The following is a 26,708-nucleotide window of genomic DNA, read 5'->3' as shown; positions in this document are numbered from 1 at the left end:
TCCCCATCCTGTCTCTTGCTCAGAATTATCTCTCCCTTTCAAGCACCTGAAGAATATTGTCAAATTGATATGAGCAACTTGCATTCTGTTGTGCCGATTTTGGTAAGATACTGGGTGATTCTTAGAGTCCTGGAAACCCACTCTCCCCAATACTGGTAGGATGGTCTCACACTTGCTGTCCTGTGGAATCGAGAGTGTGCCCTAATGGTCAATGTCATAGATGTTCCCGAAGATCTTTAAGTTCGAATCGCGTTAGCACAATTAGGGGACACCGGCTGCTGCACAGGACAACAGATAAATAATATGTACCAGAGGAAAGATCAGGGCCACCATCAGGAGGGTGCTGCTGGAACTGCAGTTCCAGGCCCAAACAGAGTAGGGTGCCAGCCCCTGGCTCCTACCCTGGGCACTTAACCCGGATGCAATGCGTTACTGCTCGTTAGCCACAGGGCTTAACATAGGATATTCCTCCCAGCCTTAAGAAAAACATAAAGATGCATTAAGGTCATCAGAATATTTTTTCTTTATTATGCATGCTAAGTTAGTTGTAAGAAAATCATAAGTGGAAATCCTGAGCATAAATACATTACTCTGCGATCACCTTATAATTTAACACCAAAAAAACGCATCATCAAACTCCATTCATTCAATTTTAGAAATTTAAGGCCTCAATGAGATTCAGGGTGCAAATTTTCAGGTGCACAAACCATGTTTCAGCGACAACGGTGCATATTCAACTTTTCTCCATGCAGGAAAACAATTCCTCCTTTTGCATGTAGCACTCAATTACTGGGCAGCTTTATTCTAACATTGTAAACTAAGGGATGAATTTAGATACTATTGCAACTCTAAATCTGTCTGCACATCTTAAATGTGGTGCTCCCCAACCTCATTGCTTCACAATATGGATTTGCAAAATTACTTCCCAGTAATTTACTCTAAATGAAATCTAAGTTGCAAAGATGTATAGTGGTATTAGCCATCAACCACTTTGCCAACTCAATCACAGCTAGGAGTGAATCCAATTACAAAGCACAATTTAGTAAATCTGTTACGATGCAATTAAATTGGGATTGTGGTGGTGGTGGTGGTGGTGGTGGTGGGGGGGGGGGGGTGTCAGAATTTAAATTAAAGATTGTAACATGAAAATAAAAATGTCCAGTAATTGTATGTTTTAACAGAAGAAGTAGCCTACTTTGTGAATGCAAATACAAACATGGATTTGCACACATTGCATTAAAAGATGGTTGTCCGGGTGCAAATCTGCTCCCTTTAGCTGGATGTGCTCTTAACTCTAAGGATTATATTTACTTAAGTGTGGGCTTTTAGAAGTGGAGATGTTGCCCATAGCAACCCATCAAATTAGCAACCAATCAGATTTAACTTATTTATCTAGCACTTTCTAGAAAATGTAAAGGTAGACTCTGATTGGTTGCTATGGGTAACATGTCTACTTCTAGAAAACCCACTTTAGTAACTATAGCCCTAAATATCCTCTATGCCAGTTTCAAGCACATTTACTGTATTACTTTACCAATTATTTAATTTTTTGATCAATTAGGGAAATACATTGTATTCACCACCACTTAATAGTAATATTGTTGATGTGTAAAAGGAATGCTATCAAACAGTTTATAAACATGTAGGTGATAAGTATAAAGAGAGAAAATAAATTGTTGCTGTGAATTGTATCTATTAGCATATTTACCATGCCAGTCATGATGTTCGACAGTAAGAAGAACAGCAACTGATTTCTATTGATAGCTTTTATAAGACATAAATGTATTTCCTTTTTTGAATCTCTCAGAGTTGTGATATTTTCCTTAGAAAAATGGTATATATTCCATGTGCTTGGCACACTGCTACCAGGAGTCAAGTATCTGGCAAACACCAGAATCAGGTCACATAATAATATTAGGCAAAGCCAAGCCATACACTGGGCAACAACCCACATACAAAATGGCAAGTTTGCCATTCTGCGGGAAATGGGTTCCACATAAATCTGCAACATAGTGCAACCCATGAACAGCAGCAAAGATATAATAGCTAACTTGTAGATGGGGGTTATCCATTCTTTTACAAACATCCTTTTCTTTAAAATATATAATCCAACTTGTATTCCAACCATGTAGATTGCAATATAACCAACTGAAGAGAAAATCCCTTCTCTGTTGGCATTTATGAAACCTACTCTAGTGTCCTTACCATCACTGCCATGTAAAATAAAACCCTTCAGATTTGTCATCTCCAAAAGAAATTGATAAAATGAGATAATGACTGCAGCCACAATCCATATTTTTTGTGGTGGGATTAATGTGAATAGAGCAGCTGACAACACTCTAACAATCGCCAATGTGAAAAAGAAGTTCCAGTGAATGCCATACTCTGATGTGTGTTCATGATACTCTGTTGCCTTCACGCTTATTAGTCGTCCAAATCCTAGAAGAAGCAGTGGCCACACCGACATCAATTGCTTTATCACTCGCTGAGATTTAGAGGCCACATCTCCTTGTGATCTAGCTTCTGGGGAAACAATAGCGTTTGCAAAGATAAAGCATCCCACTCCTATATCCATAACTCCAGTTCCATAGGTCTCCGTTTTGGCATAACGCCTTGGAAAGATGGGGAAATCCACTGCCAATATGGAAATTGCAGTGACCACATTAATGAAAACACGAAGAAATGTAACAGCTGGCACAGTCCTATTTTCCAACTGTGCATTTAAGAAGGACTTGCAGATACTAAGAGGAGATTTGTTTTTGTAACTCTTTCTACCTATGTATATAGTGTGAAACAACAAAAAAGAAAGTGTAGCAACACATATTGGCACTAGGTAGAGGTGATCAGAGAGGACAGTACAGGACAGTACCTGTGGAAGTACCAGCAGAACAAAGTCAAGGATAAAGTGCCATTTCCATGAGTGGCCAAAGTCACCAATTTTCTGATAAATATATATATACATCAGTCCTCTATAAAGCATGCATAGAGTGGCCACACTTGAGCCTAATGAGATCTCTTCAATACTGGTCCCATTGAGGTTGCTTACAAATGCTTCCTTAAGCTGTTTTTCAGACATTCTGTTACAAGATAAGAAAATTAATGTTATCAACCAAACAATGGAAATTTAAATGAAAAAAAAAAAGAGTCAAGTAGTGGTTAACATTAAGCCAGAATATTTATAAAAAGAAATAAAAATTACCTTATTTGATAATTTCAGGCAAATTTCTGTAGAGTGCGCCTTCACTTGACCAACAGAGGGAGCGCAAGTCGGGTTATCCTGATGACCACACCTGTAAAACCATCAAGTTCATGGCAAATATCAATTGGTGGAAACTACTACACACAATTAAACAACACAAACTAATTAACATATACAGCAGTTGCTGATTCTGCATTGGGAGCAAAGCAAAAAAAGCAAGTAAGTTTGTATATGGAACAAAATTGCAATGCAACGGGTGCAAATATATTTATTATTTTCGCATGCAGGGTAAATCCTGGACAGTTTTATTTTTACATTGAAATTTAGATTTGAGTTAAGCCATACCCCTCTCAAATCGGTGCAACATGGTTTTGCCATGGTACAACGTTACGTCTATTTTTATTATTTTTGGGGGGGTTTGGTCCCCACTCAGGATCAGGCCCATAGCTGAAAACGGATTATTCTTATTTTACATGACCATACTCTAACCTGATTTTTTTTATTTTTTTATAAAATTCTTTATTTTTCAACATTTTTCAGAGGAACCTAGAGCAAGTACAGATGTGTCCTCATACATCTAGCCTCAATACGCCATACAGCATGAGATGCCTGACGCGAATGAGCTGCCAGGTCCTGTGCAACTCTGCTAGCGTTAGGTGTCTTTTTTTGCTGAAAATGCGTCTTAGTCGCAACGTAATACAACTAAGACGCAACATGATAGTGTGACACATGGAACTTGTATTGGAAAAAAGCTGTGGCTACTACACTGGCGCACTTCATATACAGATTCAGAGACTCAGTCGCACACCAATATGTGTCCCATATCAGCACCATCTCCTGGTGCAGCCTAACTACATCACGTTGCGACTAAGACGCATTTTCTGCAAACAAACGAGTTTTATGGTAAGAACTTACCCTTGTTAAAACTCTATCTGCGAGGTATACTGGGCTCCACAAGTCTGGACAATGGGGTGTAGAGTAGGATCTTGAACTGAGGCACAAACAGGCTCAAAGCTTTGACTGTTCCTAGAATGCACAGCGCCGCCTCCTATATCACCCCACCTCCCAGTACAGGAGCTCAGTTTAGTTAACCAGCCCAATGCAGTAGCAGGTACCAGAGACGACAACCGCTCGTAGCCAAGTACACCACACTCTCACGAGAAGAGAAGTGTCAGTGGCTAATGCCAAATGAACCCAAAGAAGCTAAGTGCGTCAGGGTGGGCGCCTTGTGGAGCCCAGTGTACCTCGTAGAAAGAGTTTTAACAAGGGTAAGTTCTTACCATAAAACCCGTTTTCTGCTGCGGGGTACACTGGGCTCCACAAGTCTGGACAATGGGGATGTCCTAAAGCAATTCCTTATGGGAGGGGACGCACTGTTTCGGGCACAAGAACCCGGCGTCCAAAGGAAGCATCCTGGGAAGCGGCAGTATCGAAGGCATAGAACCTTATGAACGTGTTCCCGGAGGACCACGTAGCCGTCTTGCACAATTGGTCAAGGGTCGCACCACGTTGGGACGCCCAAGAAGGTCCAACAGACCGCGTAGAATGGGCCGTAATGTGAACAGGAGCCGACAGACCAGCCTTCACATAAGCATGCACAATCGCCATTCTAATCCACCTGGCCAGGGTCTGCTTGTGAGCAGGCCAGCCACGTTTGTGAAATCCAAAACAAAACAAAGAGAGAATCAGACTTTCGAATAGAAGCAGTTCTCTTCACATAGATACGGAGAGCCCGTACCACATCCAAAGACCGCTCTTTGGGAGACAAATCAGGAGGACAAAAGCTGGAACCACAATCTCCTGATTAAGGTGGAACAAAGAAACCACCTTAGGTAAATATGCAGGACGAGTCCTAAGAACCGCCCGGTCACGGTGAAAAATCAGATATGGGGAACTACAAGACAAGGCACCCAAATCCGACACTCTTCTAGCAGAGGCAATAGCCAGCAAGAACACCACCTTAAGGGAAAGCCACTTAAGGTCAGCTGAACCAAGAGGTTCAAATGGAGGCTCCTGCAACGCCTCCAAAACCACCGACGAGTCCCAAGGAGCCACAGAAGGGACATAGGGAGGTTGGATACGCAACACACCCTGAGTGAAAGTATGAAAATCAGGTAAAGTCGCAATTTTTCTCTGAAACCCCACCGACAAGGCAGACATATGAACCTTGAGGGAGGCCAGATGCAGGCCTAAATCTAGGCCCTGCTGTAGAAAAGCCGAAAGTTTGGCTGTACTAAACTTGGAAGCGTCATAATGATTAGATGCGCACCAAACAAAGTAGGAATGCCAGACCCGATGGTATATCCGAGCAGAGGCCGGTTTCCGGGCCCGCAACATAGTTTTAATGACCTCTTCAGAAAAACCCTTAGCTTTTAAGACGGAAGCTTCAAGAGCCACGCCGTCAAAGACAGCCGGGCTAGGTCCTGGTAGACACAGGGGCCCTGAACGAGGAGGTCTGGGCGTTGTGGAAGTAGAAGTGGACGCTCTGACGATAGGCCTTGCAGGTCTGAGAACCAGTGCCGTCTGGGCCACGCTGGAGCTATGAGAAGCAGATTTCCTTTTTCTTGCTTGAACTTCCGAATTACCCTGGGCAGGAGTGACACCGGAGGGAACAAGTACGGCAGCCGAAACCTCCACGGCACTGCCAGCGCATCCACGAATGCTGCTTGAGGATCCCTTGTCCTTGCTCCGAAGACCGGATTCTTGTGATTGTGTCAAGACGCCATCAGATCCACATCTGGAAGACCCCATCTTTCCATGAGGAGTTGAAACACTTCTGGATGGAGGCCCCACTCGCCGGCATGCACATCCTGATGACTGAGAGAGTCCGCTTCCCAATTCAGGACTCCCGGAATGAATATTGCCGATATTGCCGGTAGATGGCGTTCTGCCCAATGTAGAATCCGTGAGGCTTCCTTCATTGCCAAACGGCTTTGAGTGCCAGCTTGATGATTTATGTAAGCTGCTGTGGTGGCGTTGTCCGACTGCACTTGAACAGGACGGTTCTGAATCAAATGCTGGGCTAGGTTCAACGCATTGAAGACCACCCGCAATTCCAGAATGTTGATCGAGAGAAGAGATTCCTCCTTGGTCCACCGACCCTGCAAGGAGTGCTGCTCCAGCACCGCGCCCCAACCTCTTATACTGGCATCTGTCATCAACAGGACCCAGTTGGATATCCAGAAGGGACGGCCTCTGCACAATTGTCGGTCCAGAAGCCACCAGAGCAGCGACAGACGGATCTCCGGAGTCAAAGAGATCATGTGAGACCTGATCCGGTGAGGCAGGCCGTCCCTCTTGGCTAGAATCAGCTTCTGGAGGGGGCGAGAATGGAATTGAGCATACTCCACCATGTCGAATGCTGACACCATGAGGCCCAGCACCTGCATTGCCGAATGTATCGACACTTGCGGACGAGAAAGGAAGCAACGAATCCTGTCCTGAAGTTTCAGGACTTTCTCCTGAGACAAGAACAACCTCTGGTTGTGAGTGTCCAACAGCGCTCCCAGATGCACCATGCTCTGAGCAGGGACCAGGGAGGATTTCTTCCAGTTGATGAGCCACCCGTGGGCTTGTAAAACCGGACCGTCATATCCAGATGACGCAGGAGAAGATCTGGGGAATTTGCCAGGATTAACAAGCCGTCCAGCTACGGCAGTATCCTGACCCCTTGACGGCGGAGTACCACCGTCAACACCGCCATAACTTTGGTGAAGACTCGCGGAGCCGTTGTTAAACCAAAAGGTAACACCCGAAACTGGTAATGGAGGTTGCCAATAGCGAACCTCAGGTATTGTTGATGTGACACTGCTATAGGAATATGCAGGTAAGCATCCTGTATGTCCAGGGAGACCATATAGTCCCCAGGTTCCAAGGCCAGAACTATAGAGCGAAGGGTTTCCATACGGAACTTGGAAACCTTCACAAACTTGTTCAGTGCCTTGAGGTTGAGAATGGGCCGGGAGTACCCATTCGGTTTCGGGACTAGAAACAGCAGAGAATAGTACCCCCGGCCCCTCTGAGCAAGAGGCACCTGTACTACGACTCCTGTATCCAGGAGGGTCTGTACCACTGAATGCAGAGTGTTTGCCTTTGTCTGGTCCGACGGGACGTCTGTCTGGCAAAATCGAGGAGGGGGTCGGTTTTTGAAGGCTATGGCGTAACCTCGAGTGACGACTTCCGTACCCAGGCATCTGAAGTGGTCTTCAACCATTCCTGGGTATACCCTAGAAGCCGGCCCCCCACCCTGGGATCCCCCAGGAGGAGGCCCGCCCCGTCATGCGGCAGGCTTATCGGTCTTGGCTGCTGGCTGACGGGCAGCCCAGGCTCTTTTGGGCTTCGGCTTACCAGGTTTGGAAGTGCGGGCCTGCTTATGGTACGCCTGACCTTTTGCTTTACCTGAAGGACAAAAGGGGCGAAAGGACGTGCCTTTGGCCTTCGACACAGAAGGAGCTGTATTAGGCAGACAGGCAGTTTTGGCAGTAGCCAAGTCAGCCACTATCCTATTTAAGTCCTCCCCAAACAGAATATCCCCCTTGAAAGGAAGTACCTCCAGGATTTTTCTAGAGTCCAGATCCACAGACCAGGATCTCAGCCACAATATCCGGCGAGCCAGGACTGACGTAGTAGAGGCCTTGGCTGCTAGGATACGGGCATCAGAAGCCGCCTCTTTAATATAGTGAGAAGCTGTGACAATATATGACAAGCATTGTCTAGCATGGTCAGAGATTTCAGCCTCTAACTCCAAGGCCAATGCTTCAATAGCCTCTGCCGCCTATGTAGCTGCAATAGTGGGCCTTTGTGCAGCACCCGTGGGGGTGTAAATCGCTTTTAGACAACCCTCGACACGTTTATCCGTAGGCTCTTTTAGAGACATGACGGTAGTGACAGGTAGAGATGAGGAAGCCAACATCCTAGCCACATGTGAGTCTACTGGAGGAGGCGTTTCCCAATTCTTAGACAGCTCTGGCGTGAGGGGATAGCGAGCCAGCATCTTCTTTTGAGGCACAAACTTCGTACCCGGGCTTTGCCAGGGTTCCTGACGTACAGATATGTCCTGATATAACGTTGCTGCGTACCGCATAGCGGGCGCCATGCAACTCGCGCCAGCTCCTTGCGCTATAACTCCAGTTATAAGATGCGTTGTAAATGTGACGTCACGTTATAATTGTAACATGCATTCTACTTTCTGTCCACCAGATGTCGTTTTTCCTAAACTCTATGGCGAATGCCTCAAATAGCCAACGGACCCTTCGTAGCGCTACCTGCTGATTGGCTGACGGGTTCGAATCCTAGCGGGACAAGAATTATTATTTTTTTGGGAAAAGTCAGGAAAAAAAATGCGTGGGGTCCCCCCTCCAAAGCATAACCAGCCTCGGGCTCTTCGAGCCGGTCCTGGTTCTAAAAATCCGGGGGAAAAACGGACAGGGGTGCTGGTGCAAAAAATACGGGGGACAAAAAGAGTAGGGGTCCCCTGTATTTTTTACACCAGCATCGGGCTCCACTAGCTGGACAGTTAATGCCACAGCCGGGGGTCACTTTTATACAGTGCCCTGCGGCCGTGGCATTAAATATCCAACTAGTCACCCCTGGCCGGGGTACCCTGGGGGAGTGGGGACCCCTTCAATCAAGGGGTCCCCCCCCAGCCACCCAAGGGCCAGGGGTGAAGCCCGAGGCTGTCCCCCCCATCCAAAGGCTGCGGATGGGGGGCTGATAGCCTTGAGAAAATTCAAAGAATATTGTTTTTTTCCAGTAGTACTACAAGTCCCAGCAAGCCTCCCCCGCAAGCTGGTACTTGGAGAACCACAAGTACCAGCATGCGGGAGGAAAACGGGCCCGCTGGTACCTGTAGTTCTACTGGAAAAAAAATACCCAAATAAAAACAGGAGAGACACACCGTGACAGTAAAACTTTATTTCACACCTGCCGACACATACATACTTACCTATGTTGACCCACCGACTGCCACGTCTCCCTCGTCCGGGGTACCTGTGAATAAAATTATACTCACCTGATCCAGAGTATAATCCACGGACTTGTAAAAACAAACAAACCGCAATTACCCGGACCACACGGACTGAAAGGGGTCCCATGTTTACACATGGGACCCCTTTCCACGAATGCCGGGACCCCACGTGACTGCTGTCACAGAGGTCCCTTCAGCCAATCAGGAAGCGCCACTCCGTGGCACTCACCTGATTGGCTCTGTGCGCGGCAGAAGTGACAGAAGCGCATCGCACAGCTCCCTCCATTATATTCAATGGTGGTAACTTTCCGGTCAGCGGTGAGGTCACCCGCGGTCAGCGGCTGACCGCGGGTAACTCCACCGCTGACCGGAAAGTTCCCACCATTGAAACTAATGGAGGGAGCTGTGCGATGCGCTTCTGTCACTTCAGAGGCGCATACAGCCAATCAGCAGAGTGCAAGGACGTTGCGCTCGCTGATTGGCTGAAAAGACACTTCTGTGACAGCAGTCATGGGGGTGTCTTTGCATTCGAGGAAAGGGGTACCATGTGTAAACATGGGACCCCTTTCAGTCCGTGTGGTCCGGGTAATTGCGTTTTTTTTCTTTTTACAAGTCCGTGGATTATACTCTGGACCCTAAATCAGGTGAGTATAATTTTATTCACAGGTACCCCGGATTCTACAGTGACGAGGGAGACGTGGCAGTCGGCGGGTCAACATAGGTAAGTATGTATGTGTCGACAGGTGTGAAATAAAGTTTTACTGTCACGGTGTGTGTCTCCTGTTTTGATTTGGGTATTTTTTCCCCAGTAGAACTACAGGTACCAGCGGGCCCGTTTTTCTCCCGCATGCTGGTACTGTGGTTCTTCAAGTACCAGCTTGCTGGGGAGGCTTGCTGGGACTTGTAGTACTACTGGAAAAAACAATATTCTTTCAATTTTCTGAAGGCTATCAGCCCCCCATCCGCAGCCTTTGGATGGGGGGGGACAGCCTCGGGCTTCACCCCTGGCCCTTGACTAGTTGGATATTTAATGCCACAGCCGCAGGGCATTGTATAAAAGTGACCCCCGGCTGTGGCATTATCTGTCCAGCTAGTGGAGCCCGATGCTGGTGTAAAAAATACGGGGGACCCCTACTCTTTTTGTCCCCCGTATTTTTTGCACCAGCACCAGGCGCAGAGCCCGGTGCTGGTTTTAAAAATACGGGGGATACCCTGTCCGTTTTCTCCCCGGATTTTTAGAACCAGGACCGGCTCGAAGAGCACGAGGCTGGTTATGCTTTGGAGGGGGGACCCCACGCCATTTTTTTTCGGGTTTTCCCCATTCCATTTAAAAAAATAAAAAAATTTAATCTTTTTAAAAATATATAAATAATACTTGAGCCTCCAAAAAAGACAAACCAAGTACCTAATCCCTTCTAATATAAACATGGTTTGTACACAGACACCGGGCAAAATCTGTTAATAGTACAACACATCAAAACACATCATATATTTACCTGGAGTACCAACTCATAACATGGTCAGCAGTGGCATAATGGTTACAGTGTCCGCTTGCAATGCGTGCATCCCGTGTTCGAATCCTGTTGAGACTAGAATTTTTTTTTTGTTTTGTGAATTTATTTAATGTCATTTTTAATGGAATGGGAAAAGTCAGAAAAAAAAATGCGTGGGGTCCCCCCTCCTAAGCATAACCAGCCTCGGGCTCTTCGAGCCGGTCCTGGTTCTAAAAATCCCGGGGAAAAACGGACAGGGGTGCTCTGCGCCTGGTGCTGGTGCAAAAAATACGGGGGACAAAAAGAGTAGGAGTCCCCCGTATTTTTTACACCAGCATCGGGCTCCACTAGCTGGACAGATAATGCCACAGCCGGGGGTCACTTTTATACAGTGCCCTGCGGCCGTGGCATTAAATATCCAACTAGTCACCCCTGGCCGGGGTACCCTGGGGGAGTGGGGACCCCTTCAATCAAGGGGTCCCCCCCCCAGCCACCCAAGGGCCAGGGGTGAAGCCCGAGGCTGTCCCCCCCCATCCAAAGGCTGCGGATGGGGGGCTGATAGCCTTCAGAAAATTCAAAGAATATTGTTTTTTCCAGTAGTACTACAAGTCCCAGCAAGCCTCCCCCGCAAGCTGGTACTTGGAGAACCACAAGTACCAGCATACGGGAGAAAAACGGGCCCGCTGGTACCTGTAGTTCTACTGGGAAAAAAATACCCAAATAAAAACAGGAGACACACACCGTGAGAGTAAAACTTTATTACATACATGTCGACACACATACTTACCTATGTTGACCCGCCGACTGCCACGTCTCCCTCGTATGGCATTCAGTTCTATAGCACAATCGGCGGATCCCCCGCAATCGTTCTAGTCAAAAACCATTCTGTATTAGATAAAGAGCTATGGAGCTGTGACTTGACTGCTGTCGACAAGGTCGTTATATACCTCAAAGAATCTCTGTATCTTAGTATCTTTTTCTAGCAAAATTCCTATCCATTCCATCCGAAAGAGATAAAATGATTTGGCCTTAAATAACTAAAGTGTAGGTGGATCTCTAGCAATCCATACTTGCAGAATAGCCTTCCTGGCCGCTATACTAACTGCCAGCAGTAGCTTTTTACTTCCCTGAGAGAGACGTAGGTCTGGTGAGAATATACCAAAAAGCGCCCATTTTGGGCACAATCTCCAATAATTCACTAGGTTAGTCGTTAAGCAATTCCTTATCCTTATCCAGAACTGTCTAATCAGAGGGCATGTCCACAAGCAGTGATACAGGTCTGCCTGGGGAGAATCACACTTCCAACAAGCATGCGTGTCAGCTAGTCCAATGAGATATCTTCTATGAGGCGATAAATAAGTCCTGTGCAAAATATTAAGAGACATTTCTTTATACCTAGAAGAGGAAAATAGTTTACAAGCTTTTACATGGGCCGTAAGCAAGTCAGACGTCTCGATCCCCGGGAGACATTCCGTCCAGGACCGGATACCTCGCTGTCCCGTAGAGTAGTCTAGAACAGTCCGAAAGTAACCATATGCCATTGATATTGCCTTACTAACTCTAGGGGCTTGTTGCAGTAGTTTGTCTATCGGATTGCTCCAATCCATAGGTGAGAAACAGCTAATAGTAGCAGAAACATAGTGTTGGGCTAATAGAAAGGCCACAGTATATGCCAGTAAAACAGGATGTCTAGTAGTGGCTTCCTGGAACGTGAGCGGCCTCCAGCCCCGCAAATCCACCAAATGAGCAATCTTGGAAACCCCCCCCATCCGCCAGATGTTGAATGGATATTGCGCCCTACCCTCCTGGAAGTCTGGATTAGCCATGAACGGAAGGTACAGTGATTTGTGGGAGTTCAGATCTAATTTATTACGTACATCCGTCCATAGTTTTTTAATGCTCCACAATAGTGGATTCCTCCTCCACTCCCCAGACACCTCCTGAGCATGTAGATGTAAAGGCAACCAGGTCCCCCGCTTGTAAAAATTCTCTGTCTAAGTCAGTATTTGTGTAGTTGTTGTCATTGTGCACCCAGTCATGCAAATACCGTAGTTGAGCGGCATGGGAATACCAAAGAACATTAGGAAAATTCATTCCCCCATTCCCGTGGTTTGCTGTAACTTAATCAACGCTATACGTGGTTTTCTTCCCTGCCAAATAAAGCGTCTAAAAAGAAAATTGATGCGTTGAACATCTTTAGGTAGGAGCACATGTGGCATGGCCTGAATAAAGTACATCAGACGGGGGAATGATATCATCTTTATCAAATTCGCTCTCCCCATGTATGACAAAGGCAGAGATTTCCAGGTGTCAAGTTCTGCCTCAATTTTTCTGATAGCTGAGGTAAAATTTAGGGTGTAAAGTCGCTCCGGTTGTCTCGATATTTGAATCCCCAGATAGGTTAATTGATCTGAGCTCCATGTCAGTGGTAAACCCCCCACCCCGTTTCTCAAAAACGCACCACTCCCCAGTCTTAGTGCCACTGACTTCGACCAGTTAACATTGAAGCCAGAAATATGTCCATACGCCTGCAGTAAATTAAATATATGAGTCAAGGAAGTCCCTGGATCTGAAACATACAGTAGTAGATCCTCAGCAAATGCAGTAAGCTTTAGCTCCCTGCGACCTATCTGAATGCCATGAAACTGAGTGTCAGTCAATAGCAAACGATGGACGGGATCTATGGCCAAATTGAACAACAAGGGTGACAAGGGGCAGCCCTGCCGTGTGCCACGATGCATAATCACCAGATCACTGGTATAGCCATTCAGTAAGAGGGTAGTGGAAGGAGAATCATATAAGTAACGAATAATATTAATAAAGTCTTGGTGGAAGAGTCTACGTTCCAAGACCCTGAATAGATGGGGCCAAAGTACCGTATCGAAGGCCTTAGTAGTGTCCAGACTGAGGAGTATATTCCTGGATTGGGGCGAATGAGCAGTGGCTATGACTGCAGCAATAGCAGCCCGAATTCCTTTTACCGAATGGGTATTACGAACAAAGCCAAACTGATGGTTAGTTAGAGCGTAGGGGAGAATCGTTTGTAGTCGATCTGCCAAAATCTTGGTGAATAATTTTATGTCGGTATTCAACAACGTAATGGGTCTGTATGAATGAAGTCACCAGTTGAGGGTCCTGGGCGAGCTTGGGGATCATAACGGTATGGGCTGTTGTGAAATGATGAAAAGGGGCACGATGATGCAACAGGCCGTTAAACAGTTCTAGCAGAGTCGGAATTATATGAGGCTGGAGGATTTTATAAAATTCATTGGATAGGCCATCCGGGCCCGGGGATTTGTGCAGGTGGCGTTTGGACATAGCCGAGAAGCTCCTCCTCAGTAATTGCACTCGCCAGTAAATCCGACTGCGCACTCGTTATAGGAGGCAAGGCTGAATCAGGTAAAAGTGCGGCGTGAGCACAGTCATTAAAAGGGAGATCTGAATATAAGTCGGCAAAATAAGATTCAAAATGTTTCACTATAGCAGGAGAAGTGGTAAGGAGATGCCCCGTATCCCGATGTTTAACAGCCGTTATGAATTTGAGTATTTTTCTTCCTAGCCATATTAGCCAAAAGTCGACCAGACTTGTTACCCCACTGATCATACTTGTGAGAAGAAAACACCACGTCCCGCTTTGCTTGCGCCAGCAAGTGATCATTCAGTAGTTTTGCCTGCAAATAGAGCCGCAAAGATTCCTCAGTTTGCAGGGTATGGTGACTCTGCAGCGCAGCATCTAACTCCGAATGTAGTGCCGTATAAGTCGCCAGATTTTTCTTCTTCAATCTATGGACATACTCAATAATTTGACCTCGAAGAACAGCCTTCGCCGCACCCCAGAGAATATTTGGGCGATCCCAGTGTTCAAGATTATCGTCTAAGAAATTGGCCCAATTAGTTATCGAAAATTTTCGGAAGTCGTCGCAATTATAAAGATAACTCGGAAACCTCCAGTTTCTGGAGCCCCCCGACTGAAGAGTTCCCTGTAGCGTCAATGTCACCGGAGCGTGATCCAATATCAAAATGTTATGAATATCGGCATGCGCGACTCACGTAACAAGAGAATCCGCAATTAAAATCGAGTCAATCCTGGACCAGGATCGATGAACCCCAGAGAAAAAAGTGAATGATTTGTCAGAGGGGTTTAGGAGACGCCAAACGTCAGTAAGCTGGAGGGAGACCATTAAAGTTTGAAGGTGTGACCAAAAAGAAGATTGGGAAGTGCGTGGGACAGGAGATTTATCAACAGTAGGATCATCAACAGTATTACAGTCACCCCCCAGGACAAGCTGAAAAATGTCGCGTTGCAACAACGGAGAACTCAATTCCCGGAGGAAGGCAGCAGTTTCGACATTGGGTGCGTAGACATTTACTAGTGTATACTTGTTAACCCAAACTTCCACATCTAAAATTAAATAGCGCCCCTGCGGGTCAATAATAGAGTTCAGAATAGTGTATTGTAAACTTTTACTAAATAGGATCGCAACCCCCCTGGTCTTTCGTGTATTGTCAGCGGAAATACAGTCATCTAACCAAGGTGCCCGAAGAGCAGAGGAGGCTCCCGACATCCAGTGGGTCTCTCGGAGAAATATAATCTGGGGTTTAAACCGTTTCAAATGTGTAAGAACCCTCTTACGATTAATCGGGGAGTTGAGGCCGCCCACATTCCAGGACAGAATCTTAAAAAAGGCATCCGAGGAGGAGGCGCCTGTATCGAAGTCAGTCATAAGTCTGCTAACCTACACCCACCCGAGGGTGGCAATCCAGAAGGAACATTACATCACACAGTTGTCCTCCCCCGTCCCAGCGAGCGGAGAGGGATAATCTGAACCACAGTGTACCATAGAGCTCAGCAACGGATCTGGTGAGGTAGGCACGGCACGGGGGAAAAAAAACAAAAAAAAACAAAACAACCACACATTGCTTCACATATCAATTTTCACATTTTCCAAACCAAACTAGTAATAGCGCAAGTGCTAAACCATCCAGTAGCACTGGCGAGGAACACATCAATAATAACTGTAGTAATTGACTTAAAGTAAAATTAAATTAAGCTGAGCAGCAGATAACGAGACCAAAGGCCTCATTCGTGTGTATATTAAACCAACTCAGTATATAAGGTAGGGAATATCAAAACAACTAGAATTCAGCAGCGCAGACGAAGACCACAACAATAATAGATACTTCATTGAAGGTTAAGCTGGTTGGCGTAGAACGGGACTTAAGGTCTCCTAATTGTTGAAGAAAAACCAACTCAAGGCAGTAAACATGTTGTAGAACAATAACTATCACTTGTGTTACGGGTTCTCAGGAGTCAACATACGTGTGACGTGGGATTTGGCAGTAACAGGATCAGCAAATAGTAGTGTGCGACCATTGTCATGCACCCTCAACTTAGCTGGATACATCAACGCAAATCTAGTATTGCTCTCGTGAAGCTTCCTGCAAACGTCAGAAAACTCTCTCCTCTTTTGCGCAACAGAGGCAGAGAAATCCTGAAAGAGCAAAATACGTTTACCATTCACTAGCAATTGCGGGATTTTCCGGTAGAAGCGCAAAACATGTTCCTTCATGCGGAAAGCCATAAACCTTGCAATGACAGGCCGTGGTCGCACATCAACATCAGGGCGAGTGGGACCAATTCTATGCGCTCTTTTAATATGCGTTAGGAATGGGGGATCAGAGATATCTAGAGCTGAGAACAGGTCATTCAGTATAAAGTCAGACAACTACCCGTCCCTGATTGATTCAGGGATGCCCACGAAGCGCAAATTCGACCTCCTATCCCTGTTTTCAAGATCATCTATTTTTGCCTGCAGAGCCTTGAGGGACGAATCTTGGGTGGCAGTAGATCGTTGGAGTGTATGCAACTGATCCTCCCCGTCACTAACCCTTTGCTCTAAGGAGTTTATCCGTGAAGTGTTCTGATCAATCTTTGTAAGTGTGGAATCTAGTAGTGTTTGTATCTGTTTCAATCTTTTATCAATTAACGGCATATTTTCAAGTTTCTTGTCAATTTGGGGCATGAGGAGTCGCGAGATCTCCTGTGCCATATGTATTAAAGAGGGCTGGTCAGGCAGAGCCTCTGTTTCTTGAGGCTGAGCCTGGAGATTGCCCACACCTGGAGGAGAGGGGGGGGTTAAGTTTCCCTGCAGTGTTTTTATTTTTACTCATTCTTGTATTCACTGAGGATTGAGAAGGTCTAACCGCTGAAGTCTTATGGACGTACTTGTCCATCACCCGGTCGTTAGACCGCTAAACATAAAGGGTAGCAGGCCCTGATGTGAACACGCGGTGGTATATGGTAATGAAACACCTCACGTAAGAGCTCAAGTTGGAAGATATGTCAGAGCTACTCAGCGAAAACAAAAAAATCAAAACATCAATTTACATAATATGCATAAGAAGGCACGCCATAATCATGACGTCGCGTATCCATCTAATGGAAATTAAACTCAAAGCAGTACCATAGCTTGCTGGATATGAATAATCCTGTGAGAGCAACCAGAGGTTACACAGCACAGCATAATCCACAATATGCTGTAAATCAATGGAACAATTGGAAGCGACAATGACTACGTTAGCAATAACAGAGGTTGCTCAGGATGAGGAGCTCTGCAGCGTGCATTAAACAGCAAAGGAATTGCGCCAGTAAAGTTATATTGCACAACTGCAAGCAGGCACCAGGTGGCAGCAGAGTCTAAGATATACCTTAACTCCAAAATAGCTCCAAATTTAACCCCTACAAGTGCGTTGTCAAGCCCCGTGAGGCAAATCAAGCAGCAATAACAATGACAGTACAATTGTGGCCCCAGCAGCAGAGTCTCGCAACTAGTGACACAGTCAAAGTTACTGCCAGTAGGACTTCCAGCCACCAAGCAGGTTCAGCTGCAGCAAGAGGTAAGGAGATGCAGCCCCCTTTTGCAAAGCTCCTAAGTCCCAGATACAGACGCAGTCCTCAGCGATAGTCTCCCCTGCGCCTTGCGATCCCCGCAGGACGACAACGGAGATCAGCAGGGGTATCAGTGAGATCACGGGATGTAGGGTCACTGGGCCTGGGAGCAGGGACAGGAGGCAAAAGGTAGTAGAGGGGCAGTAACGGATACCTCCCCGGGGTCTCAGGCACGAATGCCGCTCACCTCACGCGGTTAGGCTTTTTCTGGCAGTCGTCCTCCGCACTCAGGTGCAGCCGGCATCCACCGCGTAGCAGCAAGAGGTAAAACTTGTTTAATAACCTTCTGACGCTTGAACCTATCTGGTTTCATAGGAGGAACGGATGGCTCGGGATCATCCGTAATCTGCAGAATTAACTTAATAGCCTCCAAAAGATCAGGAACATCCACATGTGAACTACCCTCCCCATCAGCCGTATCCGAGTCAGAACCTGTGGGGTCAGTGTATGTGCTGTCTTCATCAGACAAGGTGTCAGTGACAGCAGTGGATTGTGAGGAGACAAGCGCTCGCTTAGAGGACCTCTTGGACTTAGGCGAGCGATGGTCAGACTTTTTAGTAGTCAAGGACTGGTTCAACTTCTTTAATTGAGAAGATAAATCGTCCGCCCACGGCGAGTTAGCTGCAGGGACCACATACGGTTGTACCGGCATTGGGGGTCCCATAGGGGGTGTTAGTTTATGAACTAGCGTATGCAGAAGCGTGGAAAAAGCGGCCCACGGAGGGTCAGTATGTGCCTCCGTTGCCACAGTCCCACTGAGGGGCAAGGAGCCCCCAGAACCAGAGTCCACAGCTGCTATATTCTACATATATGTTCCAGTGGCTTCAGCAACACCAGCAGTGTGTACCGCCCCAGAACCGTTACCCTCAGAAGCAGACATGATATAACTTGCAGTATCAGGTAACACAGTACAATTATTAGCAGCACTATATCCCTAAACCCAAACCCCTGCGCAGTGTAGTCAGCACCAGCAGAGATAAAGGAGAGATATGGTGACTAAATCACAGAGAAAAATACGTAATACAGTATATCTTTGTGAAAATCCTATATTAAATAACACCTGACGCACCAAGCCCCCTCAGGTTATACAATATAGGGATAGCAAGTTGAGTGAAAGACACGAGATGGACACCACTCGGCTATCAATGGACACACAAATAGTCACAGTTTGTACAATGCAGAGGTTATTACAGACAATAATACTGCAGTGGACTAGCTTACACAGCTATATAGTCAATAGATATAACACTTCACAGTAAGAAACTGGATGTATATCACAGGGTAATTGTACTATAAACCCCTGACTAAATGCACTCTTTCTTGCTAACACTGACTAAAAAGGCAGGTAGAATACTTAAGTGTCATGTAAAGTCACAGCACTGACAACCAGGCGGCTTTACATAGGAGGATTTGCCCAAACAGTCCCAGGAACAGTGAGCTGAGGAGTAATGGCGCCGCAGACACTGACAAGGAGTGAGGAAAGACAGAGATGCAGCTCCAGGGCGGGAACACTTGCTGGAGATGGCGCCCTGGGGCTGGGGGAGGGGCTTCAGGTCTAAGCCTTATCCCCCTTGCTGGCAAAACCACCGGGTACTGTGGGCGATATTAAAATCGGTTTTAAGAGAAAACCTGACCTGCGCCCATGCCCTGGTGATCTAGTGGGATCGCCTGTACTGCCACAGTGTCCGCCGCCAGCGCGCGGGCCGCCTCCCACTGACCGCGCCGGATCGCGATTAAGACCGGGTCCCGCTCGCGGGACCCACTTACCACCTCCCGAAGAGCGGCCACGCGATCCTGGAGAGCCCCAGCCGTGTGTGTCTAACGTGAAGTAAACCGGAGCCTCCGCTGTAGGTACCTGGCAACCAGGGCTCGGGAGTGTACAGCGCCACTGGGGAGAGCTGGAGCTGCAGCAGAGAATGTCAGAAGACATTTACCCCTGCTGCTGTCCTTGAAGTCTTCACTTTTTACCTCATAAAAAGCTTTTCTCAGGGCTGCTTGGAGCAGCCCCTCTGTTAAGTGCCTGCTTACTGCAGCACCAACTAACAAACTGAGCTCCTGTGCTGGGAGGCGGGGTGATATAGGAGGCGGCGCTGTGCATTCTGGGAACAGTCAAAGCTTTGAGCCTGTTGGTGCCTCGGATCAAGATCCTACTCTACACCCCATTGTCCAGACTTGTGGAGCCCAGTGTACCCCGCAGCAGAAAGATGGCTGAAGCTAGCAGAGCCTCAAGGGACCTGGCACGCTGAGAGGGTTGTTTGGCACGACTGCAGCAAAGATGTATGAGGACATATAAGCAGTACAGAATGTGTAATGGTTAGTATTACTGCCTCACAGCAGAGGTCATGAGTTAGATTCCCAATATGGTCCTAACCGTGTGGAGTTTGTATATTCTTCATGTGCTTGAGTGTGTTTCCTCCGGGTACTCTGTTTCATTCCACAATCCAAAAATATACTGGTAGGTTAACTGGCTCCCAACAAAAATGAATCCTAGTGTGCAAGTGTGTGTACACACATTGGCAGACTAGATAGGCCAAATGATTCTTCTCTGCCTTCAAATTCTATGTTTCAAATCAGCATAGACAGTAAAAGTTATTATTGATAACACTACAAAATCAGCCAAATTACAAATTTTACAAAATGTATAAGGATAAACGAGAAAATAAATGAAGGAAAAGTAGAAAAAGAAGGGTACGAAGGAGATGGAGTGGACAGCATCCAGGGCTTGAGGAGTGCCACAGAAGTCAGGGTTTATAATTGGCCAAATAACAGAAGGATGCTACTAGGTATAAATAAAACCTAGTAGTACTGGGGAAATGTTAAGGGGCAAGGAATGTGGAATTATTCAGAACATACACAGTGGCTATATCTGTGCTAGGTATTGAAGGACTGTGATGTGATGTTGTGTTCTCCGTTCATTGCAGGTACACTGAACCCTTGCAGTGCTGCGCGGAATACTGAATATATGTTGCAGTCTGACTTTATTATATTTGGATAATTACTATTCCAATATTTATATCAGCAGTTATTAGTCTGTAGTAGGAAGAAACTTTATATAACTTCATAAAGTGGTGTCAATCTACTATCTCAATGTTCGTTTTTAGTGAAGTTTTATTACATGATTTGTATTTGGATGTGGACTGTTGGGTTATTGACTGGAACTATTGAACACACATGCCTAGTATCCATTCTTAAGGAGAACTGCTAGGCTGTTCAGCTGTTTGGCTGGTCAGGGGTTTTCATTCTATAGGGTTTTGTTTTAAAAGGTTAGGAAATATTATGAAAATTCAAGACTTATTCAGGACTTTTATAAACAAGTTGAAAACAGATGGAAAAAATACATCCAATCATCCTTGCAGCTGTAGATCTACCAGAAAATCAACCTGCCTTTCACCCTAATGCAAACTCATCTGTGTATGCAAATGTACATTCATATCTTTCAATCTGAAATCCTCACACTGTCTGAGAACACTATGCAACCAATTTGTATAATATATATGAAAAAAACCTGTTGTAATATCATGATTTGCTTGCAACTGTAATTACCTGTATTTGAAATTTTGATCAGTGATGCATAGTTAATTAAAGACATATTGGGCTGGTCTTTGCAAAGTCAAATACGGTGTTATTTAGAACCTTTCATTAGCTAAACATCTGCCTCACTGGTAGTCTGTATTAATTAGCCATAGAAGTCCTTTAGATGTAACGCAGCAATATAGAAATCCAGTTAACCTCATAGACATCACGTCTCACATCACATTCCAAGTCCTAAAATGTGGCTTATGGAATGCATGCTGTTTGTTACAAATTAAAATCCATCCATGACCTCTTCATCTCTAACAACTTCAACGTGCTGGCTATAACAGAAACATGGCACACACAATCAAACAGGTCCTCCCCTGCAGCACTCTCGCACAGCAGTGTCCACTTCACACACACACATCCAGGCCTGGTAACAGTAAAGGAGGTGGGGATGGAATATTACTATCCCAATTTCTCTTACGTCCTAGAGGATGCTGGGGACTCCGTAAGGACTATGGGGATAGACGGGCTCCGCAGGAGACATGGGCACTAAAAAGAACTTTAGATATGGGTGTGCACTGGCTCCTCCCTCTATGCCCCTCCTCGAGACCTCAGTTTGAGACTGTGCCCAGAGGAGACTGGGTGCATTACAGGGAGCTCTCCTGAGTTCTCTGAAAGAAAAACTTTTGGTAGGTTTTTTATTTTCAGGGAGCCCTGCTGGGACTGGCCAAAAATATATATATAGGCTGCAGGCTGTATATAGGAAATCCCCGCCAGTTTTTAAAGAAATCGAGCGGGACCGAAGCCCGCCACTGAGGGGGCGGAGCTTGATCCCTCAGCACTCACCAGCGCCATTTTCTCCACAGCACATCGCTGAGAAGCTGGCTCCCCGGACTCTCCCCTGCCGAACACGGAGACAAAGGGCTTTAAAGAAGGGGGGGCGGGGCACATAATTTGGCGCAGTGAAAATATATATATATATATATATATATATGTGTAAAAAAGCGTTATATCTATCTGGGAATTTTTCCAGGGTCATTGGCGCTGGGTGTGTGCTGGCATACTCTCTCTCTGTCTTTCCAAAGGGCCTTGTTGGGGAACTGTCTCCAGATTAGAGATTTCCCTGAGTGTGTGGGGTGTCGGTACGCGTGTGTCGGCATGCCTGAAGCGGAAGGCTCTTCTAGGGAGGAGGTGAAGCAAATGAGTGTGGTGTCTCCGTCGGCAATGCCGACACCTGACTGGTTCGATATGTGGAATGTTTTAAATGCAAATGTGAATTTATTACACAAAAAGTTGGACAAAGCAGAGTCCAGGGAATGTACAGGGAGTCAAGCCCTGCCTTTCACTATGTCGCAGGGACCTTGTCAGGTTCGGTTTTACTTGTGTCCCCGGAGCGGGCGCTAGTGGGTCAGTGGAGGTAGGATGGAAGAAGTGAGGAGGCTGGATTGGGTTTCTGCGCATCAGCGCAATGGTGTTTTATTAACATAAAAGTTCACACAATAAGGCAGCAGAATAACGTGCAGGAATAAACAATAAAAAGTATGCAATGGAAATGGTGCAGCTTGGAAGCTGAGAGTCTATGGAGGAAATGGTAATGATGGATAAGTTCACTGGTGTGAGAACCAGAATGGTTTAAAACGTGGAGCCAGCAGAGATGGTAATAAATGTGTAGCAAACCTGGTAGCAGATGCAGGAGACTCAGGTGGAAGTCCACAGTGTAGTTCGTTAGGCACAGGCAGCTAGCAAGCTGCTTCACAGGTGAGGTGATGGAATGCACCTGGAGAGAGTCTCTACTGCTGAGGCTGAAGCACACAGTGGTTGTAGATAGGTGTGGAGCCAAATACAAATGCAGGGATTGCTGATGCTTGTAGTTCCACGGAAATGCAGGAAGGTAACCAGGAACACGGAGGAACAGGTAGGTAACCAGGAACACAGAGGAATCCAGGCACATGGGTCGCAGGAGTGACACAAAGTTCAGGACAACCACAGGCTCACCCTGCAGCTCCTGATATACCCCTGGTGTGCAGACATTGGTTGGAGTGGGAAAAGGAGGTGCGGCCAAGCTCCGGATTGGCCGCCGTACTCTGACCGATGGAGACTGTCATGGCGGCGCCCATGCCGCGGCCCGGCGGGAACGCGGCGTGCTCACACGCCCGCTGTTACAGGAGCGTTCCTAGGCCCAGGATGACGTCTGGCGGCAAAGGAGCGGACGACAGCAGAACGTAGGGACCCCGGACGGAGTCCGCACCGACGGTCAGATGTGGCCGTGGTGAGTCAATTCCTGACAGTACCCCCTCCTTTATGGGTGGGCACTGAACACCCACGTGGCTTGGAAGGATGAGTTCTGTGGAAGACACGGACCAACCTTGGAGTATGGACATCTGACGAATTCACCCAACTTCTCTCCTCAGGACCATAACCGGACCAGTCGATAAGGTATTGTAGACGACCGTACCGGCAACGGGAATCCAGAATCTTCTCTATCTCGAACTCCACGCCCCGCTGAGTTCGCACTTTGGGGCCGACTGGAAGAGCTCTTTGGAAGCGATTCAGGACTAACGGTCTGAGGAGAAACATGAAAGGCATTAGGTATTCGTAGAGAAGGTGGTAACTTGAGCTTGTAGGCCACAGACTGATGACTCTTTCGATGGAAAAGGGACCGATGAAACGTGGTGCAAATTTCATCGACGGGACTCTAAGACGGAGGTTCCGGGTGGAAAGCCAAACCTTGTCACCAGGTTTCAGGCTAGGAACTGCACGTCTTTTGCGGTCAGCAAAGAACTTATACCGGCTAGAAGCCTTCTTGAGAGAAGTATGAATCTTCCTCCAGGTTGAAGAGAACTGACTCAAGACAGCAGTGGCAGCAGGAACATCAATGTGAGGAAGTTCTTGAAAATCTGGAACACGGGGATGTTGTCCATATACAGCAAAGAACGGAGTTGTTTCTGTAGCAGTATGGTAGCGGAAATTGTGGGCAAATTCAGCCCATGGGAGCAGGTCCAACCAGTCATCTTGAGAAGACGAGACATAAAGTCTTAAAAAGGTTTCTAACTCTTAGTTTACCCTCTTCGTCTGCCCAATCGTCTGAGGGTGGTAGGCTGACGAAAACTTGAGGTTGACTTGCCTGGCAGAACAAAGGGCTCTCCAAAATCTTGCCACAAACTGAACTCCACGGTCAGATATAATTTCAGTGGGTAGTCCATGTAAGCGGAAAATCTCCCGTAGGAAGATTTGGGCAAGCTTTGGTGCGGAAGGAAGACCCTGGAGTGGTACAAAATGGGCCATTTTGGTAAACCTGTCAACCACAACCCAGATGGTATTGAATCCTTGAGAAGAGGGAAGGTCAGAGATGAAATCCATGGACAAGTGTGACCAGGGAAGGCTGGGAACAGATAATGGTTGTAACTGACCTGCTGGAGATTGTCGAGGAGTCTTGTGCTGCGCACACTTCGGGCAAGATGCCACGAAATCTTTGATGTCAACTTTCATCTTCGGCCACCAGTATGTCTCAGAGAGGAACTTGAAAGTTTTCAGGACACCAGGATGCCCAGTGAATTTGGACTGATGAGCCCAAGACAGCAACTTGGAACGGAGTTCTGGGGAAACAAAAGTCTTACCAGGAGGTGGAGCAGGAGAAACTTGAGACGAAGCAAATACCACTGGACTCAGGATGGAATGCGGAACCGAGTCGGACGTCTCCTCTTCGGACTCCATAGATCGGGATAAAGCGTCTGCCTTGATATTCTGAGAACCTGGGCGGAAATGAAGCTTAAAGTTAAAACGAGAGAAGAACATAGCCCACCGGGACTGGCGAGGATTGAGGCACTGGGCTGCCTTCAAATAAAGCAGATTTTTATGATCCGTATAGATGTTGAACGGAAATTTGGCCCCTTCCAGGAGATACCTCCATTCCTCAAGGGCCAGCTTGATCGCTAGTAGTTCTTGATCTCCAATGGAATAGTTAGCTTCTGCAGGGAGGAATTTACGAGAATAAAATCCACAAGGGTGAATCTTCCCATCAGTTCCCTTCTGGGAGAGAACAGCTCCAACTCCTACTGTGGAGGCATCCACCTCCAACTCGAATGGCTTGTTTACATCCGGTTGAGACAGAACTGGAGCAGACATAAAGGCCAGCATGATCTTTTGAAATGCCGCTAAAGCTTTTTCTGACCAGTTGGAATGATCTGCCCCTTTCCGAGTTAAGTTGGTAATAGGAGCGATGAGAGTTGAAAATCCTCGGATAAACTTCCTATAATAATTGGCGAATCCCAGGAATCGCTGAATAGACTTGAGACTACTTGGAATGGACCAATTGGCAATGGCTTCCAACTTTGTCGGGTCCATCTGGAGATCCGATCCGGAAATTATATACCCCAGGAAGGGTATGGAGGGAACTTCGAAGGTACACTTGGATAATTTGCCGTAGAGACGGTTCTCACGAAGACGTCGGAGGACCTCACGGACTTGCAGACGATGAGAAGAGAGATCTTGGGAGAAGATGAGGATATCATCCAGGTAAACTACGAGATATTTGTACAGAACGTCACGGAAGATTTCGTTAACAAAGTGCTGGAACACTGCTGGGGCATTGCTCAACCCGAATGGCATTACCAGGTACTCGTAATGACCATCTCGAGTATTAAAAGCTGTCTTCCATTCGTCACCACTACGGATTCTGATGAGGTTGTAGGCACCGTGGAGATCTAACTTGGTGAAGATGCGGGCTCCCTTAACTCTATCAAACAATTCAGTGATGAGTGGTAATGGATAACTGTTTTTGATGGTAATGTCATTGAGACCCCGGTAGTCAATGCATGGACGTAATCCTCCATCCTTTTTTTTAACAAAGAAGAAGCCCGCACCAGCGGGTGAAGACAGATAAATACTTTCTGTAAGTTCTCCCTGATGTAGTCGCTCATCGCCTCAGTTTCAGGAACGGATAACGGATAGGTACGCCCCCTTGGTGGTTTCTTGCCGGGAATGAGGTCAATAGGGCAATCCCACTCTCTATGGGGCGGCAGAACATCAGCGGCCTTTTCACTGAAGACGTCAGAGAAATCTTGGTAAGCCGCAGGAAGATTTGACTGGGTTTTGACTTCAGAAGACTTGATAGGACAAACTTGGGCTAAGCAGGACTGGCGACAATGTGAACCCCAGGAAGTGAGTTGTAACGTAGACCAATCAATATGCGGATTATGTAGTTGGAGCCAGGGCATTCCCAACACGATCTCCTGGGTTGCCTGAGGAATAACTAAAAACTTTATTAATTCAGAATGCAGGAACCCGACTCCCAGAACCACTGGTCTGGTTTGGTGAGAGATATTCCCCTTGGAGATTCGGCTACCATCTACTGCAGTGATGTAGACTGGATATGAGAGTTCGCAGATAGGCAAACGAAACTTATCTACCGCAGCTTGAGTGATGAAGTTTCCTGCGGCTCCACAGTCCACTAACGCAGATGCAGACTGAAGACCATCTGTAGTCTCTAAAGTCACAGGAAGAATGAGGTCTTGGTTTGAAGGAGCTTGTCTAGAAGATCCCAACTTGACTCCTCCTTTACAAGTCAGGATCTGGCGTTTCCCG

At 46.6% G+C, this 26,708-nt stretch overlaps 1 protein-coding gene across 4 annotated transcripts in view; it reads right to left on the bottom strand.

The window, feature by feature from the left end:
• Positions 1–505: 505 nt before the first annotated feature.
• Positions 506–26,708, bottom strand: part of PIGW (phosphatidylinositol glycan anchor biosynthesis class W) — a 67,375-nt gene continuing 41,172 nt past the window's right edge. For all 4 annotated transcript variants that reach the window (XM_063955001.1, XM_063955004.1, XM_063955005.1 and 1 more), the window contains 2 exons: positions 3,200–3,290; positions 506–3,077 (listed from right to left, as the gene is read on the bottom strand). In XM_063955001.1, the coding sequence (XP_063811071.1) occupies positions 1,577–3,076 (1,500 nt within the window). In that variant the 5' untranslated portion in view covers position 3,077; positions 3,200–3,290 and the 3' untranslated portion in view covers positions 506–1,576. The remainder of the gene's footprint in view (positions 3,078–3,199; positions 3,291–26,708) is intronic.

Source organism: Pseudophryne corroboree, chromosome 2 (genome assembly GCF_028390025.1).
Source record: "Pseudophryne corroboree isolate aPseCor3 chromosome 2, aPseCor3.hap2, whole genome shotgun sequence".
NCBI classification, from domain to species: Eukaryota; Metazoa; Chordata; class Amphibia; order Anura; family Myobatrachidae; genus Pseudophryne; species Pseudophryne corroboree.
Note: the sequence above shows the minus strand (reverse complement) of the source record. Positions and strands in the feature narration are given on the sequence as shown.